General features: G+C 43.5%; 1 protein-coding gene and 1 pseudogene across 2 annotated transcripts in view; both read left to right on the plus strand.

Annotated features, from left to right (window-relative positions):
- Positions 1-222: 222 nt before the first annotated feature.
- Stk38 (serine/threonine kinase 38) overlaps positions 223-21,294 on the plus strand; it is a 36,215-nt gene continuing 15,143 nt past the window's right edge. The window contains exons 1-5 of one of the 2 annotated variants that reach the window (XM_021149301.3): positions 223-492; positions 7,728-7,860; positions 15,382-15,433; positions 16,429-16,551; positions 19,586-19,669. In XM_021149301.3, coding sequence (XP_021004960.1) covers positions 7,730-7,860; positions 15,382-15,433; positions 16,429-16,551; positions 19,586-19,669 — 390 coding nt within the window. In that variant the 5' untranslated portion in view covers positions 223-492; positions 7,728-7,729. Of the gene's footprint in view, positions 493-7,724; positions 7,861-15,381; positions 15,434-16,428; positions 16,552-19,585; positions 19,670-21,294 lie in introns of both variants that reach the window. The other variant, XM_021149304.3, reaches the window with a different exon arrangement.
- On the plus strand, positions 17,701-17,872 carry LOC115029802 (U2 spliceosomal RNA; annotated as a pseudogene).

A 21,294-nucleotide genomic window follows, 5' to 3' on the forward strand; every position in this document is an offset into this window, starting at 1 on the left:
CTTTTACGGAACTTCCAGGTTTTCGTTTTGTAACTTCTGGCGAGTCTATAATTATTTCAAAAGAAAAAGTAACATAACAAAGGCCAGCTAGTCCAGCCCAGAACAAAGCCACCAGGGAGCCCGCCCGCCTGGGCACTCGTCGGGCCTCCTCCGCTAGGCGCAGCCGGGTGAGGGGTAAAATGTGGGCGGGGCGCGGCCGCGCACGCGCAGTCCCGCTGCCGGGCGAGCGCCGCTGGCGGGGGGCGCATGCGCAGTCTCGGCCGCGGCGGCCCCTCTCCACAGCCTGAGGGGGTACCGGGGAGCCTTGGCCCCTCCGCGCCGCCGTCTTTTCCGGCAGTTGGGGTTCTTCCTTTTGTCCGGTCCCGTCGCGGATCGGCAGCGGCGCTCATTCGGAGTCCCCGGCGTGTCGCGGTCGCTCTGGAGCCGCCCGCACGTCGTGTCTGCGCCTTTTCTCGAGCCGTCGGCCCCGCGCCTCCCTCCCCCCTGGGTCTGGTGAGTGTCTCCCGGCCGTTGCCTCAGGCTTGCCGCCTCGTCCGTCTGTCCGTCCGTCCCACAGCTCCTGTGCACTCCAGGGCTCCTGACAACGTTCTCTCTGTGGCCCCCAGAGCCCCCTTGTCCGTCCCTCTCCGTCCACGCCTCTGTCCTCAACCCGGACGGGCAGCCGCTCCCTCCTCTAGTCGCCAGCTTTGTGTGTCTGCTGCCACCGGCCCGTCCCCTCTGTCCTCGGTCAGTACCACTCTGCACCTTGGGATGAGAGAACCAGAGGGTGTCTGCACTTCGAGAGTTCCCCCCACCCCGGGGTAGGTGTGGGACCTTGGAGGCTGTCCCCCAAGTCCGCGATCAGGGGGTACCGGGCTTCCCGTCACCTTAAGATCCCCGCCCGTGGTCTGCAGACTGTTAAGATTCGAGAAAAGGAACCGAGCTGGAGGACAGGGAAAAGTGGCAGAAGAGTCGGAGGAAAAGTGTGCCAGAAAGCGCATAACGGCTGCTGCCAGCGGCGCCCTGCAAAGGACCCAGAGACAGGGGAATCTTGCTCTTTTTCGAGAGATGAATAGTAAGGTCAGCGGCGTGAAGTAGCCTTGCTGCTTCCTCTTCCTTCAGATTACCTTGGCTGTGAAGTAGCCAGTACATACGGTTTCCCTAAACAAAAAAACCACCATCGCTGCAAGAACAGCTCCCCTCCCCACCCCACCCAAACATCAGATAGCAGCTTCCTCCTAACCTGCCAGCTCTGTCCTCAGACTGCACAGCACACCGGCAAACCCACACACCCACTTCAACATCAGGCATCATGTTCTCCACTCCCAGGAGTGGACTTCACAAATGGAGCATTTTGTCTTGAGATGGGGTCTGGATGTGTACCTATGCCTGGCCTGGAATTTGCTTTGTAGACTAAGGTGGCCTAGAACTCACGGATATCCTCCTGTCTCTGCCTCCTAAAGGAATATGCCTCCCACAGACCAGCCCACTTGTGACTTTTCTTTTTCCTTTCTTTCTTTCTTTCTTTCTTTCTTTCTTTCTTTCTTTTTTTTTTTTTTTTAAGATTTCTTTATTTATTTTATGTATGTGAGTACACTGTAGCAGTACAGATGGTTGTAAGACTTCATATGGTTGCTGGGAATTGAATTTAGGTCCTCTGCTCGTTCTGGTCAGCCTTTTTTTCCTTAATGTATTTTTGTGACAGGGTTTCTTTGTGTAGTGCTGGCTGTCCTGGAACTTGCTGTGTAGACCAGTCTGGTCTAACTAGGAGATCCACTTGCCTCTGCCTTCCTCTTGTGACCCTTTTTTTTGGGGGGGGGGTTCGAGACAGGGTTTCCCTGTGTAGCCCCTGACTGTCCTGGAACTCACTTTGTAGACCAGGCTGGCCTCGAACTCAAAAATCTGCCTGCCTCTGCCTCCTGAGTGCTGGGATTAAAGGTGTGTGCCACCACGCCCTGCTCATGTGACTCTTAAGGAGTAGCTGTGGCTTCATCTTGAATTGCCCAATGAAAGAGAATAGACCTTTTTTTTTTGGTGACAAGGAAATAAAATGTTGGTGAAATGGTTTTTGTAGAGATGGAGGTACCATTGTAAAGTCATCCAGCAGACATAACTCTATAGTGAATAAAACGGTTGGTTCTTGTTTGAGCTCATTCTGAGTTCACAGTCCCTAGTGCTGAGTTTTATGAAGTGTATATGCTTTGTTAAACTAAACTAAGACTTTTTTGTCCACCATCCTCTAACTTTGCAGAGCCAAAGGAGCCTGAAGTAAGTAGGATTCCAGTGGCTTATAAGACAGGGCAGGAAGCTTGAATTATGAAAAGCAGGAGGGAAAGCCCTGCCTCATAAGAAGCACTTGGTTGACCCAGTAAACCCGTAAATTGCTATTGAGCAATATTAATTGGATCTTTTGATTAAAGGTTATTAGAATTAGGCTAAACCTTTTATGAGTGGAGGTAGAGAGAAGGGCTTGAACAAAGGTCAAAAGGGCTGGGTGTGGTCGGCCACTGGGGCACTGGGTAGCAAAGGCGGGTTGATCTGAGGTGGAGGCCACCTTGTCTACATAGTGAGCCTGGGTCGGAGAGCGCAGTGCTTAGGATTGCATTAGGTACTGGCTGAAGAATAAAAGGATTCTGCTGGCCTGTTATATTTGGCATCTGCGAGTGCACATAATATCCCATTGACCTTTTAGTTCTTTCAAGATAGGTTCTCACTATGTAGCTCTGGCTATCCTGGAATTCACTATGTAGACCAGGCTGGCCTCAAACTCACAGATCTGCATGCCTCTGCCTCTGGAGTGCTGTGATTAAAGATGTGTCCCATTATGGCCGGTTTCCTGTGGATCTTTTTATTTATTGATTGATTGGTTGGTTGGTTGATTTTTCAAAACTGGGTTTCTCTGTGTAGCCATGGCTGTCCTGGAACTCCACTCCCTGGTCTTGTGGAGCTTTTTAAAGTGAATAAGATGCAGCCCCCAGCCCCTTTTTTGTTCTGGAATAGAACCCAGGGCCTTGTGCATTCTGGACAAGCACCATACAAATGAACTACTTCCCTGTGTGTTGCTCAGTTCTTTATATACCAGTCTATAAATGATCTCTTTCTTCCTACAGCTGTGTTGAGAACTAAAAATCATTAGCTTGCTCAACTTGAACCAACTAATTACTCGTTATATGGAAGGCATTATCTGCCTGCATGCCTGTCTTCTTTCTCTTCTAACACCAAGCTATATTTTCAACCCTTAAATAATTTTAGTTGTTAAAATGTTACTGTCTAGCTGGGCTGTGGTGGTGCACACCTTTAATCCCAGCCCTTGGGAGGCAGAGGCAGGCGGATTCCTGAGTTCGAGGCCAACTTGGTCTACGGAGTGAGTACCAGGACAGCCAGGGCAACACAGAGAAACCTGCCTCGGAAAAAAAAAATGTTACTGTCTAGCCGGGCATGGTGGCACACGCCTTTAATCCCAGCACTTGGGAGGCAGAGGTAGGCGGATTTCTGAGTTTGAGGCCAGCCTGGTCTACAGAGTGAGTTCCAGGACAGCGGGGGCCACACAGAGAAACCCTGTCTGGAAAAACCAAAAAAAAAAAAAAAAAAAAAAAGTTACTGTCTGTAGAGCCTGGTGTGGTGGCTCATGCTTGGAATCCCAGCTCTTGAGAAGCTGAGGCAGGAGGAGTGCCATGAGTTCAGTATCAGTCTGGTTTACCAAAGTGAAGCATTTTCCCACTTACATGCACATGCACATTAAGTGATTATGTATGTAGGATGTCCAGACATGTCAACAGACAACCCTCACTCGCCTTGTTTTAAGGTTTTATTTATTTTGTGGTGCATGGTGGGGTGGTGTTAGAGGCTTTTGGTGGCTTCTCATGGCATGTTTGTGGAGGTCAGAGGGCAACTTGTGGGAGTTGGTTTTCTTTGACAACCTGTGGGTCCCAAGCACTGAACTCGTGTCTTCAGGCTTGGTGGCTAGCACTTTTACCTGATACCATTTTACTGTCCTGCATTTTATTTACTTTTTATGTCTGGTTTTAAGTCTTGAAACACACTTAGAGTGCATGTGGTTTTCATTGTGGGTGGAGGGTGTACAGGCTGACAAATAAGAAACCACACCCAAGCTTCAGAAACCAGAGGTTTTTTTTTTTTTTTTCAAATTTTTTTTAACTCCTCTATCTTTCTAAAAGCAGTATGTTTTGGTATTAGTAGGAACTTCCCTGTTTAAAAAACATGTGATATTTTATGAGATTACTTTTAAGTAATTCAGTGTTTTGGATTTGTGAATACTTTACTTTTGATGTCATAGAGCAAAATGTTTGGCACTAAAATAGATCTTTGATTTTGAATCTCTGTTCTGGATGCATTATTGTTTATATAGTTTTTGTCTGAATATCTTTAAAAACCTCCCACTGATAATCCCAGTCCCAGGAAGTTAGGCAGGTAGGTCATTTTGAGGCCAGCCAGGCATTCTTAGTGTATTCCAGGCCATCCAGGGCTTTACAGCAAGACTCTGTTTTGTCTCAAAACAAAACAAAACAAAAAACAAACAAACCCAATAATAATAAAAAAAAAAAACCCAAGAAAACAAACATAAGCAGCAACTGATGTTTGATTAAGTCCCCCTTCCCCTCTTAATAATAACATGTGTCTTTCCATTCTTTACAAGCCTTAATTTAATGCACAAAACAGTTTAGAAAGCTGGGAGTGTCAAGGGATGACCTTTAAATGTTTTTTCATAGAGTGAACCTGCTTTGAAAATGGCTTTCTAGCCCGGTGTGGTGGTGCACGCCTTTAATCCCAGCACTTGGGAAGCAGAGGCAGGCGAATTTCTGAATTTGAGGCCAGCCTGGTCTACAGAGTGAGTTCCAGGACAGCCAGGGCTACACAGAGAAACCCTGTCTCAAAAAATCCAAAAAAAAATTAAAAAAGGGAGAAAAAGAAAATGGCTTTCTGCTCCTCCTGAATGTTGCTCTGCTTCCTGTTGGGGTAAACGGACAGAACCCATTGGCATGGAGGTACACACCTGTAACCACAGCATTTGGTGAAGGTTAGTGAGTTCTAGGCTAGCATAGTCACACCATGTCAAAAAAAAATTCCATTAGGGAGGGAGGTGGAGGAAGTAAATTCATTGATTGTACACAAAAGAAAGCTGGCTAAGGACAGACTTTTGAATGCGGTCACTTATGCTGGAGCAGTTTAGTTTGTCTAACAATAAGCCAAGTATAGGTTAATGTGGTAGGAAATGAGATTTTAAATTTAAGAAGAAAAACATTTTACAAACCTTTAGACCTGCAGGGTTTTGCTTTTGAAGTACAAAATGAGGAAGTTGGATCTTTGATTTTTAAGGTATCTTTGAGCACCAGAATTGTGGGTCAGTTTTCTTTTTTGTAATAGTGGTTTTTTTTTTTTTTTAAATTGTCATTAAAACTTATAAAATCAGCAGGCAGTGGTGGTGCACGCCTTTAATCCCAGCACTCGGGAGGCAGAGGCAGGTGGATTTCTGAGTTTGAGGCCAGCCTGGTCTACAAAGTGAGTTCCAGGACAGCCAGGGTTATACAGAGAAATCTTGTCTCGAAAAAGCCCCCCCTCCCCCAAACCTTACAAAATCACAGGAAAATACAATCTAGAATAAAATTGTATTCTCATCTCTTGTAGCTAAACTGCTAATAACACTTTTTCTGCCTTTTCAATACACCAGGCTGGCCTCTAAGTCTTATGTAAGTTGAAGATGACTTTGAACTTCTGAGCCTCCAACACCTGCCTTTTAGAATGGCAGGCCTGTGCACACCTGATTTACCTTACTATAAATAATTGAATATATTTAGCTGGAATTTTCTATACTTGCAGTCAGTTCTATTATATATTTATTCATATTATTTCTTTTTTAAAATATTTTTATTAGGTATTTTCCTCATTTACATTTCCAATGCTATCCCAAAAGTCCCCCATATCCTCCCCCCGACTCCCCTATCCACCCACTCCCACTTTTTGGCCCTGGCGTTCCCCTGTAGTGGGGCATATAAAGTTTGCATGTGCAGTGGGCCTCTCTTTCCAGTGATGGCCATCTAGGCCATGTTTTGATACATATGCAGCTAGAGTCAAGAGCTCCGGGGTACTGGTTAGTTCATACATATTATTTCTAGTATTCCTTTGTTATTAAAATGTTTCATTGAGCTGACTGGTGGTGGTACACGCCTTTAATCCAAGCAATATGAGGCAGAGGCAGAGGCAGATAGATATCAGAGTTCAAGTCCAACCAAGTTCCAGGACAACCAGAGCTACACAGAGAAACCCAGTCTCAGGAAAAAAAGTTTGATTGAACCAAATTATGTAGGGAATCTTTTCTTTTGTAAATGTATGAATGTTTATGAATTATTATTTCTTTCTCTTTTTTTTTTTTTTTTGTTTTGTTTTGTTTTTTTGAGACACGGTTTCTCTGTGTAGCCCTGGCTGTCCTGGAACTCATTCTGTAAACCAGGCTGGACTCAAACTCAGAGATCCACCTGCCTCTGCTTCCCAAGTGCTGGGATTAAAGTTGTGCGCCACCACTGCCCAGCATGAATTATTATTTCAAGGTAGTTTCCTAGTTGACCAAAAAATGGAATTATGTATAATTGTGGGTATTTTTTTGCTTGCTTTGAGATAGGGCGTGTGTTAGGTTTGTTTGTTTGTGTGTTTTGTCAACTTGATGCAAACTAGAATCCTCTAAGAGGGAGGGCACTTGAGTTGAGAAAATGCTCCCTCATCATCAGTGCGCCACCACTGCCCAGCTCCACTGGGACTTCTTGAATGAATTGATGTGGAGAGGCCCAACTCACTGTGGCCAGTGCCATCCCCAGACAGTCCTCTTGAAATATAAAAAAATCAGGCTATGTAAGCTATAGAGTGAGCCAGTGAGCAGCACTCCTCCGTGGCTTCTGGCTCCTGCCTTGAGTTCTCATTATGTCTTCTTTTAGTGCACCATAACTTGGGGTATTTAAGCCTAATAAACCCTTTACTCTCCAGGTTGCTTTTGGTCGTGGTCTATCAGAGCTATGGTTGACTAACTAAGATGGTGTCAGGTGCCAGTGTCTCCTGAACATTGAGATTCTAGGTAGATGACACTTAGCTTTGTTTCCTGTTGCTGTGATAGACACCCTGACGAAAACAAGTGGAGGGAGAAAGGGTTTGTCTGCTTGGTTCACAGTTCTGGGTTGCAGTCCCTTGTTGTGGGAGTTAAGGAAACAGGAACTTGAGGCAGGCTGTTCACATCATACCCACAGTCCAGAGCAGAGAGCAGTGAACCAATGCTGCCTGCTACAAACGTTACAAGAGGAAAGTGTATGTGGCGTGGACATGTGCATGTGCAGCAGGGTTAGTCCTGAGGAGGGATCGGAGTCCCTAGAGCCAGACTCGCAGCTGGTGTTCAGCTGTCACATGAGTGAGTGCTGGGAACTGAACTCTGGTCCTCTTTGAGAACAGGTTCTCTTAACTACAAGCCATCTCTCCAGCTCTGTCTGCTATCACTCAGGAAAATCCCCACAGACATGTTCACAGGCCAACCCTGTCTAGACAGTCTCTCATTGAGATTCCCTTTCCAGGTGACTCTATGGTGTGTCAAGTTGACAGTTAGATTAACCAGCACACGTGGCTTGTTTGCCTGGCCCTTGTTTCATGTTATGTTTGTCCTCCAGGAAGATGGTACCCATTTATATTTTTACCAAGGGGTCAGGGGAGTGCTGAAGATGCATACCAACACCTTTCTCTCCTCCCAGCAGCCATGGCAATGACAGGATCAACACCTTGCTCATCCATGAGCAATCATACGAAGGAGAGGGTGACAATGACCAAAGTGACACTGGAGAATTTTTATAGCAACCTTATCGCTCAACATGAAGAACGAGAAATGAGGTAAAGATTTCTGTTTGGAAACACTGCATTTTGGGGCTGGGGATGTTGCTCAGTGGTAGAATGTGTAGGCACCTGTCATATACAAGGCAAAAAACGAAAACAAACAAAATGAAAAATTTGCTGTGGTTACATGTAGCATCATATCTAGTACATAAAAGGTGACTAGGGTTGTAGCCACCATGTTGTAGCCTGTCAACTGCAGTTGGGATGACAGTGAGGCAGATTTCCCAATCCTTCCTATAAAAACTGCTGGTCATAACCCAAAGCTCCATTGCATTATGAGGAAATCATTTGCTCTCCTTGCTTGTGTTCATCACTAAAGCACTGTGGTCTCATGGAGTAGCTCCTTGGTTTGCCTCCTGCCTCAGGAGTAGCAGCTCTATGAGGCTGGAGCTGGTTCCTAAAGGACGGTTCTATGCCAGCTTCCTCACCAGGAAAGTGGGGATAATGCTCCTTGTCTTGGGGGAGTGCTAGAGAGTTGGCCATAGCACTCGAGTACTTGCCATTGGAATGACTTACTTAATGGGAACAGTGATAACCATTCCGTTTTGTTTTAAAAAACTAAACAGGCCTCCTAGGTCTCACTATGTAGCCCTAGCTGTCTTGAAATGTAGCCTGTAGATCAGGCTGTCCTTGAACTCACCGAGATCCGTCTACCTTTGCCTCCAGAATGCTGGAATTAAAGGTGTGTGTCTCCATGCCCAGCTGTTGTATTGACTTTTTATTATTGAGTTTCAGGAGTTCTTTGTGTGCCCCAGATACCAATTTTTTTGTCCTGTGTTCTATGAGCACTTCCTCCCAGTATGTAGCTTTCCCACTGTCTTTAGATGAGCAGACTTTTAAAATTTTTGATGAAGTCAATTTGGCTTTTTTATTAAGATTTTATTTTTCATGTTTTTTCTTTTTTTCCTATGAGTGTATCTACCATGTGCTTTCAGGTGCCTAAGGAAGACCAGAATCACACGTGGTCGTGCGCTTCCTGGTGTGTGCTAGGGACTGAACTGGCTCTCGGCCATGGCAGTGAACACTTTTAACTTTCAGGTCATCTCTTCAGCCCATTGTTTCCTTAAATTTTTGTATTGCAGTTATTTTGGTTTGAGAGTGTGTGCACAGGCGAGTATGTGGGCAAGCATGTGACAGCATGTGTGTGGAAGTCAGATGTCCTGCATCAGTTTGAACCTTCCACCACACATGTATATTCTAGGGATTGGACTCAGACTTGGTGGCCGGTGCCTCTACCCATTGAACCGTCCTGATGAGCCAGCATTCTCTCCTTATTTGGTCTTGATAGTCTGTGTCGTGGAGACATTCTCTGTTCTGGGATTTTTGTTGGCTTGGCCTTACAGGTTTAGTTTTGTGATGATCCATAATACATTAATGTGTGGATGGGATGTGTATTTGCTCTAGTACACGTTGGAAGTCAAAGCACAGCTCTCAAGACTCTTTACATGGCTTCTGGCCTCAAACTCAAACTGTGTTCTCCAGTTTGTACAGCAAACATCTTTATCCACTGAGCTATCCTGTCCCCCTCTAAGTGTACATTAGGTAAGACTTGAGGTATAATTTTTTTTTTGTGAGTATATATTATTTCCCTGTAAGACTGTTTTTGGACCTTGTAAGCTCTTTAATGTTGTTTTGTTTTGTTCTTTAAATAAGTTTAGTCAGCCTGTTAACATATACAAAAAAATCCAGAGATTGTGATTGGAATTATATTGAATGTGTTGATCAGTTTGAGATGATTGTTGTAACAATGTTGAAGTTTCTGGTACCTCAACATCATATATTTCTCTACTTTACAATTCTTCCTTACTGCTGCATTAATTTCCAGCATTACCTAACGTCAGAGGAGGCAGATATGGCTATGGGCCTGGAAGGTATAGCTAGCCACATGGCTGGATGAGCTAGGTGGTCAGGTTAACTTAGATGAGCTGATGAGAGTCTGCCCAGCTGAGGCCTAAGCTTTGAAATACTAAAAGGTCTCTGTTGTTATTTGGGGGAAAGGCTGGTTAAGGAATAGTTGCTGCTGAATTAATTTCCATCATTAATTAATATATACAGAACATGATAATCATTTAGCTTACACTCCCTAGGGCTAGTGAGATGGCTAAGGCTTAAAAGCACCTGTAGCTCTTGCAGAGGACCTGTGTTCAATTCTCAGCACACATGATGGTTCCTCTGACCTTCTTGGGCACTGCATGCACCTGGTGAGCAAGGTTCATGCAGGCAAGACACCCATAACAATCACTTAAAATAAAAATAAACCTTTAAAGCCGGGTGTGGTGGCGCACGCCTTTAATCCCAGCACTCGGGAGGCAGAGGCAGGAGGATTTCTGAGTTCGAGGCCAGCCTGGTCTACAGAGTGAGTTCCAGGACAGCCAGGGCTACACAGAGAAACCTTGCCTCGAAAAACCAAAAAAAAAAAAAAAAAAAAAACTTTAAAAAAAAAAAAGAAAAGACAAGGTTTCTTTCTATGTAGTCCTGGCTGCCCTGGAACTTGACAGATAAACCCAAGTTCTGCCTGGAACTTACAGAGATCCTCCTGTCTCTGCCTCAATCTCTGAAATGCTAGGATTAAAGGCACACACTACCACATTAAGCCTAAAAATGAATCTAAAAAGCGATTTTTAAAGTGTCCCTCGAGTTTTCTTTTAAGCAGTGTTTAGTAGGTAGTTCCTGTGTAGTGACTGCTTTTCTACATCTAGTATTTTATGCATTTATAAGTATTTACAATCTTAGCCAGGCAGTGATGGTGTAGACTGTTAATCCCAGTACTTGGGAGTCAGAGGCAGGGAGATTTCTGAGTTTGAGGGCAGCCTAGTCAACAGAGTGAATTCCAGGACAGTCAGGGCTACACAGGGAAACCCTGTTTCAAAAAAACAAAACAAAACCAAACCCAAAACAGAATAAATTACGATCTTGTCCAGCTATTTGTTGCTGCTGTGTGTTGTATTGTCAGTAGCCGACTGACAGGACATCCTAAGTAAAGGTTCATCCATGTGCTTGAAGTTGCAGAAACTCAGCCCCTTTGGCGAGCTGTGGGAGCAGCTCTCGTGGGGATGGCTTGGGTGGGATGCAGCCCCACAGGCATGCTCCCATAACCTACTGTCTCTTCAGGTTTGACTCCATTAGTGGAGTACACCATTCTTTAGGTTAGAGCCCTCATGGTTGTGGCAAAGTCTCTGGGAACAGCATATATAATGTGCCTTCAAAATCACTATCTCCTCATGAGTCATTGACGTGTGCTTCTTTTTCCCTTTGGATCTAACAGTGGGTTTAGTTAGTGGGTTTCATTTTTGCTTGGAACAAGAGTGACTGGCAGGGGTTCTTTTAGTGAATAACTAAGATGATCTTGGAACTGAAAAAAATGATCATTTATTTTATTTTATGTACAGGAGTACACTGTACACCAAAAGAGGCCATAGGATACCATTACAGATGGTTGGGAGCCACCATGTTGTTGCTGGGAATTTAGTTGAACTCAGGGCCTCTGGAAGAACAGTCAGTGCTCCAGCCCCTAGAGATGAATTTTTTTTTAATCACTAGTATATTGTGTTTTTAAAAAATTTTAAATTTTATTTTATTAGATATTTTCTCCCTCCGAAAATCCTCTCCCCTTATACCTTACCCTCTCCCCCTGCTCACCAACCTACCCATTCCACTTCCTGGCCTGACATTCCCCTACATTGGGGCATAGAGCCTTCACAGGACCTATGGCCTCTCCTCCCATTGTTGACCCACTAGGCCATCCTCTGCTGCATATGTAGCTGGAGCCATGAGTCCTACCATGTATACTCTGGTTGGTGGTTTAGTCCCTGGGAGCTCTGGGGGTACTGAGGGGGTAGTTCACATTGTTGTTATGAAATTTTTTAAAAAAGATTTATTTATTTTGTTTTTTTGAGACAGGGTTTCTCTGTATAGCCCTGGCTGTCCTAGAACTCACTCTGTAGACCAGGCTGGCCTTGAATTGCAAAATCCACCTGCCTCTGCCTCCGGAGTGCTGGGATTAAAGGCATGCGCCACCACGCCCGGCATGAAATTTTTTTAAAAAGATTTATTTATTTTGGTTTTTTGAGACAGAGTTTCTCTGTATAGCCCTGGCTGTCCTAGAACTCACTCTGTAGACCAGGCCTGCCTCGAACTCCCAAGTGTTGGGATTAAAGGCGTGCATCATCACTGCTCAGCTTGGTAATAGTTTTAATGACAATTGGTAATGGGACATTTGTACTTTGAGAATATGTTTAATATATGATGCAGTTTGAAATACTAAGTTTTAGGCCAGTAAATTTTGAGAGCAAGTAATACAATTTTACTTTCATATTCTGTGCCTTATCTAGTACATACATTTAATTAAACATCTAATTTCTACCACTCAAATGTAGGTTTTGTACTATTCTACTTTAGTAGAACACTTAAGGGGCTGGAGAGATGACTCAGTGGTTAAGAGCACTGGCTGCTCTTCCAGAGGACCCCCCCGTTCAGTTCCCAACACCCATATAACAGCTCTCAACTGTCTGTAACTCCTATTCCAAGGGATCTGACACCCTTATACATATATATGTATATGTATGTGTGTGTGTGTGTGTGTATACACATATACATCTATATGTATATGTGTATTTATATATATATATTTGTATATACACACACAGTCAAAACACCAATGTACATAAAATAAAAATAAATTATTAAAAAAATAAGACATAAAGATTATTTATTTGATATAGTCTCACACATAGCCTTGGCTGGCCTTTAGCCAGGCCTCTGTTTCAGCTTCCAGATTGCTAGTTTTATAGGCATGTGCTGTCACATCCGACTAAGTTTACTTTAAACAGAGGAACTACTTACTACACGGTGAGGTTTATCTAAATTCTGGAGATGGAAGAAAGAATAAATTTAATTTGGAAATTACCTCTTGTATACTAGTAAAACAGGAGAAATTTGAACCACTTAATGGAAATACTATGGTAAGGTTCACAGGTTGGTTCAGAACAGTTCAGCATGGTGACCCACTTCCACTTGGGAGGCAAGAGGACCAGGATCAAGGACAGCCTCAGCTAAATATTGAGTTTAAGGCCTGTCTAACTATCTGAAACCCTGTCTAAAATACCAGCAAAACAAAAGAGCTAGCCCCACAGATGTAGGGTGTTGCCCGTGTGACGCGTGCTCCTCAGATGTAGAGTGCTACTTTATGTGACCTGTGCTTCCTGGTCCCTGAGGTAGCTTGCAGGCCACACATGCTGTAGTTCTGTCGGCTGTTTGCCTTCTTTAGCTCATTAGCCTCTAAGTCCCCTAGAACAGTGACTGTCCTATTGTTCTCGCTGGTACACAGCTAAGGTACCAAGTGTTGATAATTAATTATCTAGTCATGAAAAATAATAGTTTGTATAATTCTATAGCCATCTAGTTAAAACCAAGGAAACAGGCATTTCCTCTGATAAAATATTGTGTTTATTTTTTTCTTCCTGAAGATTGTTCTGGTGGATTAGCTAAAGCCGTGAATCTAACATAATACATAATAATGGTTGCCCCAGGTGTGGTGGCGCACGCCTTTAATCCCAGCACTTGGGAGGCAGAGGCAGGAGGATTTCTGAGTTCGAGGCCAGCCTGGTCTACAGAGTGAGTTTCAGGACAGCCAGGACTACACAGAGAAACCTTGTCTCAAAAAACCAAAGAGGGGGAAATTTTATTATTTATTTATTTATTTATTTATTTATTTATTTATGTGAGTACATTGTAGTTGTACAGATAGTTATGAGCCTTTACGTGGTTTCTGGGAATTGAATTTAGGACCTCTGCTAACTCTGGCCCAAAGATTTATTTATGATTATTAATAAGTACACTGTAGCTGTCTTCAGACACTCTAGAAGAGGGCATCAGATCTCATTATGGATGGTTGTGAGCCACCATGTGGTTGTTGGGATTTGAACTCAGGAACTTTGGAAGAGCAGTCACTGCTCTTAACCATGGAGCCATCTCTCCAGCCCCCTGTCTCAGGTTTTCTTAACGATGCAGTGTATTGTGTGATCTGAAGATCGCTGTACTGTCAGTGGTGACCTGTGGTTCAGGGTCAGTTTTATCCTAACTAAGGTTCAGGGCTGAAGGTATTTCTTTTCTTAGTGTTGGTCATGGAGATAAAATTACAAGTTATTTTTTATGCTATTTTCCTTGTTCTTATCTTTGCCATGAGCAAATATTAGTATTTTGTATGCATGTTTTATATGCATGTATGTCTAGACCACTTGCCTGGTGGGTGTCTGCAAAGGCCAGAAGAGGGCATCAAATTCCTTGGCCCTGGAGTTGCAGACAATTGTGCAGTGTTGTAGGTGCTGGGAACTGAGCCTGGCCTTCCACTCTGCTGCAGCACCACTCTCTGCTTTTTTTCTTTTTGCTCTATACAAGTCACCTGCTTGTCTGGATTACTGATGGGCGGTGGAAGAGGGATTCCAGCCTGCCTACTTTCCTTCATCTTGCTGAATACAAGGAGGTTCTACTTGGTTATTTCAGTTTTATCAAATCATCATGAGGCTGTAGTTAAAAAAAAAATCCTGGGCTGGAGAGATTAAGAGTGCTCAGGGGTTACGAGCACTAACTGCTCCTTCAGAGGTCCTGAGTTCAATTCCCATCAACCACATGGTGGCTTACAACCATCTGTAATGGGATCTGATGCCCTTTTCTGGTGTGTCTGAAGACAGTGACAGTGAACTCATGTACATAAAATAAATAAATAGATCTTGGAAACAATGCAGACCTAACAAAGAATGAAAATTTTTACTTATTTTAGAAATAGAATTTTTATTTATTTATTTATTTATTTTGTTTTTTTGAGACAGGGTTTCTCTGTTTAGCCCTGGTTGTCCTGGAACTTACTTTGTAGATCAGGCTGGCCTCAAACTCAGAAATCTGCCTGCCTCTGCCTTTTTTTTTTTTTTTTTTTAAATAGAATTTTTAAATAGTTAAAAATTACATTGGTTAAGAGTGTGTGTGTGTGTGTGTGTGTGTGTGTGTACATACATGCATTTGTGCCATGGGACAAGTAGGACCGATTTCAGGAATCAGTTCTCTCTCCATCTTGTTGGTACTTGGAATCAAAATCAAGTCATGCTTGGTGGCAAGCACCTTAACCCAAAGTCATCTTGCTAGCTTCTGTTTCATTTATAAACAGAACATTCTGTTTCCTGTCATTGTACTTTATTTATTCATGTGTTTTTCTTAAACACATTATGAAAATGTGTTTCATGACCTTTTTTTTTTTTTTTTTTTTTTTTGGTTTTTTGAGACAGGGTTTCTCTGTGTGGCCCCCGCTGTCCTGGAACTCACTCTGTAGACCAGGCTGGCCTCGAACTCAGAAATCTGCCTGCCTCTGCCTCCCAAGTGCTGGGATTAAAGGTGTGTGCCACCACACCCGGCTATTTCTTGACTTTTTATCTAAGTGAATACTTACAAGTGCTTAACAATTCTGTTTTATAGGCCTGTCAGAATACAAATGCTATTTTATCTTTTTTTGTTGTTGTTTTGTTTTAGACAAAAGAAGTTAGAAAAGGTGATGGAAGAAGAAGGCCTGAAAGACGAAGAGGTGATTTATATGGGGCTTGTTCCCGGGTTCCAGCGTGAAGGTTATGTTTTCTTCATCAAGTTAGGTTTGGTGCCAGGGAAGTGTTTGGCTCCGTGACAGGAATTTGAGAGTTAGCTTGCTTTTGGATTCAGTTACTCATTCAGAGGACGACGTTAATTAAGTGCTCAGGAGAGGGAGATCTCTCTAGTCACAGTTATGGTAATTAATTAGCTTTAAATTCTAAGAAAAGAAAAGATGAAATTAGTTAAACTAAATTAAAATTTAGAAGAACAAGGTGAGAATTTTTTACCAAGTTGTGATGCTTCATACTGTAATCTCAGCACTTGGAAGTTGAGGCAGGAGGTTTCTGCAGGATTGAGGCCAACCTGCACCAGAGGGTGAGATTTTTGTCTTTAATGAGTGAATGAATTAACTGAAAGACCCCGTAGCAGTAAGGAACATTTCTGAAGTCGTTATTGGAACAGGGGACTGCCTCACAACAGCCCTCGTGCACACAGCTTACAGATGTGAGGCAAAGATACAACCGGTGAGGAGGGATGCAGGTAGCCAAACAGCCCTGGTGACACCTTCAGAAACGTGGGTGATACAGCCCAGGACAGTGGTAGCAAGTCCCCAGCATAGGGCATTGAGGCCAGGTGATGAATGAATGCTAGTATGTACTGATCTTGGAGGATTTAGAAAAACACCCTTACCTAAGAAAAGGCTCATGGAAAATGTTGATTTGTCTCTCACCATTAGAAATGCTAGATTGTTGAAGTAGTTTCTTCAGAGTTCTCAGGAGCCCCACACCCCTTCAGTGTGGCTTGCTCGTTACGTCTGATGACCTGGGAGGGGAGAAGGATCCACTAGAGCATGCTTGTGTGATGCTGTCAGTCACACGGGAAGATGGGAAGGTTATGTATAGACTAGTGTGGCTCTGCTCCCAGCTGCCCAAGACAGCTAGGACTTGGTTTCAGAATTTCAGCTTTCCTTCCTTTCCTTTGTATAAACATTAGAAACGACTCAGAAGATCCGCGCACGCTCGGAAGGAGACAGAGTTTCTTCGATTAAAGAGAACAAGGCTTGGACTGGAAGATTTTGAGTCTTTAAAAGTCATAGGCCGAGGAGCATTTGGTGAGGTAAAAAGAAAAAAAAAGAAAAGAAAATCCCAGAACATCAAAGCTTTTAACATGCCATGAGTTCCTGATGGTGTGTAATACCAGGTTAGCTAGGGAGAGCCTGTCTTGAAATATATGGAGTTCACTGATAGACATGTTCACTTCTCTTTTTCCTTTTCTCCCCAGTTCATTGTCCCAGATAACTTCTGTCTTGTCAGAGAGGACATTAGCACTTTGTTTTTTTTGGACAGAGTCACACTATGTAGCCCAAGTTGTCATCAACTGTGTGATCCCGCTGCCGTAGCATGCAGAGTGTTACAGGCATGTCCCACTGTGCTGAGATCCTGATGTTAGGATGCCCAGTATATTTACTCATTAATTCTGGAATCATCACAGTGGATGTAGACATTAAGACTCTGAAGATGCACACTGTCTGTCAGTCACACAGCTGTTGAGCATAGACCAGAGGCTGGGCTGGAGTCCTCTGCCTTGAAGCTGTTGCTTTCCCAGTACCACCGTTCTCAAGGAGGAAACTGATCTTGTCTCCACTCTATTCCCTACCAGATGCTTACAGCTCTAAAGAGATGTGCCTAAGCTTGGTTCGACATACGCATGAATGTAATGTTAGCACTCTAGAAGCTGAGGCAGAAGGACACGCCAGCCCAGGTTAGCTAGGGATCCTGTCTTTAAAAAAAAAAAAAAGATAGACCTTGAATTAGTATAGAGCATTAAAGGCCCAGCTGCTGTCTGTGTCTGTGGTTGCAAGAATCAAATGTAGACAGGTGTTCTGCCCTTCTGCTGCTCCCCAGGCCCTTACTTAGCCCAGATCTTATCAATGAATCCTGCTACACTACAAGAGCAGACTTAGGAAAACGGTGAATGAGCTCATGCAAGGTCATTCCCATTGATGGAAAACATGCAAAGGCAGCTTACTGTTGCAGTAATTACATGGTCTCCGTGTAGAAGGAGAAACATGGTATAAACAACAGTACTCGGGAGAACTGCATATTATCGTGAAGAGACTCTCAAAAGGTAAAATTGACCCTTCAGTTGAGAATTCCAGTTAGCCCTTGAGAATAAGGAAGTGTTTTTCAAAATGCTCCCTGTTCAAGAAAAATGCACATGGTACTTGATTAGAAAAACAAAATGCAGAAAGACACAGGGAAAAAAACCACTTCTCAGTCTTTTTGACTGAGATCAGGTGTAGTATCTGCTCTTACCAGTTTAATATCTAGTATGTCCTCCATCTAAGGACAGTAAATTAAATGGAATTTTGGACCTGGGAGAAGGAATAGAAGCTTGCTCTTTGACTTGGCATTACAGTAAGAGAACAAAACCCCACAAAACTTAAGGTATCTTGGGGGAAAGGAGAGAATGGTCAGGAGCTTGCCAGGAGGTTTTTCCTTTTTAATAGACCATGAGTTTTCTTTTCACAGTACAATTTTCTCTTTAAAAGCATTGGGAAAAATGGTGCTAGAGAGATGGCTTATTGGTTAAAAGCCCTTACTGCACTTTTAGAATACAGTGCCCACTTACAGACACATTCACTTTAATTAAAAATAATTGAATTCTTTTAAAAAAAATGGAAAATAGGCTGGACATAGTAGCATAGGTCTTTAATCCCAGCACCTAGGAGTCAGAGGCAGATGGCTCTCTATGAGTTTGGGGCCTTTTCTACATAGTGAGTTTCAGGACTACATAGATCCTGTCAGAAAAAAATATAGAGAAAGACAACTTTTTTCCTAATAAAACATTTTTGAAAGAATGTAAAAGCCAGAGACTTGGGTCAGTGGTTAGGGCACTGCTCTTGCAGAGGACCTGATTGAGTTCAATTCCCAGGACCCACCTAGGGGGCTACAACTGCATGCAACTTGAGTTCCGCGGGATTGGAGACCCTCTTTTGGATTCCTTGAATATCTGCACTCACACATATACCTACACACAGACAGACTCATGCACATAAAATAAACAGGTCACTTGGGTACTGTGGCCCATGGTTTAAGTGAGCACGCAGGAGTCAGAGGCACACAGATCTCTGAATGGGGAACCAGCTGGGGCTGTACAGTGAGCCTCTGCCTGAGTAACGGTTAGGAAGGAGCATTTGCTGCTTCTCTCAGAATTACAGTGGCCACAGGCCAGCCGGCCGGCAACGGCCTTGCAGTCCCTCAGGAATCCATTGCCTTTTGGCTTCCTCAGGCACTGCTTACATGGGGTGCACGGACATACTTGTAGGCAAAACACCCATTCACATAAAACCTAAGTAAGTAAAGTAAAGAAATAATTAAAACATTTAAGAAGTGGGGCTGGAGAGATGGCTCAGCGGTTAAGAGCACTGACTGGTCTTCCAAAGGTCCTGAGTTCAAATCCCAGCAACCACATGGTAGCTCACAACCATCCGTAATGAGAACTGATGCCCTCTTCTGGAGTGTCTGAGGACAGCTACAGTGTACTTACTTACATATAATAATAAATTAAATCTTTTTTTAAAAAATTTAAAAGTGCTGTTTAATTTCTATTTTACTTTATTTCTTCCAAGAAGAAGGTTTTATTTTTGTGGGTTTTTCTGTTTTGTTTTGTTTTTCTGTTTTTTTGACAAAGGGTCTCACACAGCATAGGCAGACTGGCTTCAAGCTGGTGAGAGCTCTGCTTCAGTCCCTGAGTGCTAGGATTACAAGTGGGTCTGATATATAATTTTCATATTAAATGTTGTGATTTTTACTTAGGCTTTCTGAGTCAACTGTCGGGTGTTTGCCATGGGTTTAACCCTGGATATTTGCCATGCCTTAAAATTGAAACTAAAGGCTTTTACATGTGTTCAACTCGGAGCCAAAGCTGTTGAGCTGTGGAGACAGGTGGAGGTCTTCTCATCGCTGTCACAGCTGTATAGTAGATTTGTTTGTAACATTGAAAGTGTCTGTTTTTGCTAGTATTGCTTAGTCAGATGGTCATGCCTTTCTAGTGTGAGTAGTATTTGTGAAGCTTCGGGGTGCTAGAAATGCAAATCCTTAGCTTGGCAGTGTGAACTTGACTTACCACGTCTTTGGGACCCTTCCAGGTGCGGCTTGTTCAGAAGAAAGACACAGGGCATGTGTACGCAATGAAAATCCTGCGCAAAGCAGACATGCTCGAGAAGGAGCAGGTAAGTGAGCGGGAGCTGCCGGCAGTCAGCTGTGGGGGATTGTCGCCTAATTACTCTGTTGGCTTAGTTGTCTTTACTTTACTACAGTTCTCTCTAGTTAGTTCTCTTATGCATATTGTCCTATTTTTTATCCTCAAAAGATGCACTTGTATATTTAAAAATATAAGTAAGGGACTGGAGAGATGGCTCAGCTGTTAAGAGCACTGCCTGCTCAATTCCCAGCCACTACATGGTGGCTCACAACCATCTGTAAGGGGAATCTGATGCCCCCTTCTGGCATGTGGATGTATATGCAGCAGAGCACTCATTAAAATAGATAAAATTTAAAAAAAAAATACAAGACCTGTGAACACAGATGGTGTGCTTCACAGTCCAGGCTTTGAGGAAGCAGCTTTGGGTCCTTGATAACCACAGCTACACTTGCAGGAGACCCTCCTTTGAGCTCACGCCTGGTATGATGGGAGTTTTTTGTACTCCTTGGATGGGAGTGTAGAACTGGCGAGTCTGAATACACTATAACCTGGACACCTAACCAAAGATGGGTCCTCTGTGAAGCTTACTGATGTGCCAGTTTCTGAGTTAATGTGGACAGTGTAAATGGCAGAGCAGCAGCAGGTCTCCTTTATGATTAGGAACTGTCTTGGGCCTGCCGTGGAGCTTCCAGCAGAGTGCTTGTGTCTGATGTGCAAGGCCCTGGGCCCTCCCTAGTTAACAGCCCACATTATCCAGTAAGGATGAAGCTCATGATGAAACTAGACCTGACATACATACTTAATGCACATTCCATAGGATAGCTTTATTTTTATTTTTTTAAATAAGAGTGCAGCCCTCTGTGGGTCTGTTGAGCTGGTTGCCTCAGAAGAGGTAGCAGTGGGTGACGCTGCAGTTTGAGGCCAGAGATGTTGTGCCAGGCAGAACTCATTTGGAGCGCAGCAGCGAGGATAGAGGCTGTCCCCACATTTAGTGTTCTCTGCCCACTGAGGATTGTAATCAGGGAGCATTTCCTGTCTACATTCAAGTGCCTCTTCAGAATCTTGTGCTTGGGGGCTGGAGAGACAGCTGAATGGTTAAAAGAACTGCTGCTGTTCCAGAGGATCTGGGTTGAATTTCTAGCACCCATATGGTGGCTTTGGAATGGTCACATTCCAGTCCCAGGGAATGTGACACCCTCTACTGGCCTCTTTGTGCAGTGCATGCACATGGTACCCAGACTATACATGTAAGCAAACCAACCATTCACATAGCAATTATTAAGTCTTTTGTTTTTTTGTTTTTCTGTTTTACTAGGAAGCCTTGAATTCCTTTTTTTCTTTTCTTTTTTGTTTGTTTGTTTGTTTGTTTGTTTGTTTGTTTTTTGAGACCGGGTTTCTCATTGTGACCAGCCCTGGCTGTCATACACTTGCTTTGTAGACCAGGCTGGCCTTGACCTTAGAGCTCTACCTGTCTCTGTCTCCTAAGTGTTGGGATTAAAAGTATGCAATACCATGCCCGGCTAAGCCTTGAATTATTTTTATTTCAAATATTTATTTATATATTATGTACATAATGTCCTGGCTGCATATATGCTTACACACCAGAAGAGGGTACCACATCTCATTCTAGATGGCTCTGAGTCACTACATGGT

Source organism: Mus caroli, unplaced genomic scaffold, assembly GCF_978045245.1.
Source record: "Mus caroli unplaced genomic scaffold, Mus_caroli_1 scaffold_18, whole genome shotgun sequence".
NCBI lineage: Eukaryota > Metazoa > Chordata > Mammalia > Rodentia > Muridae > Mus > Mus caroli.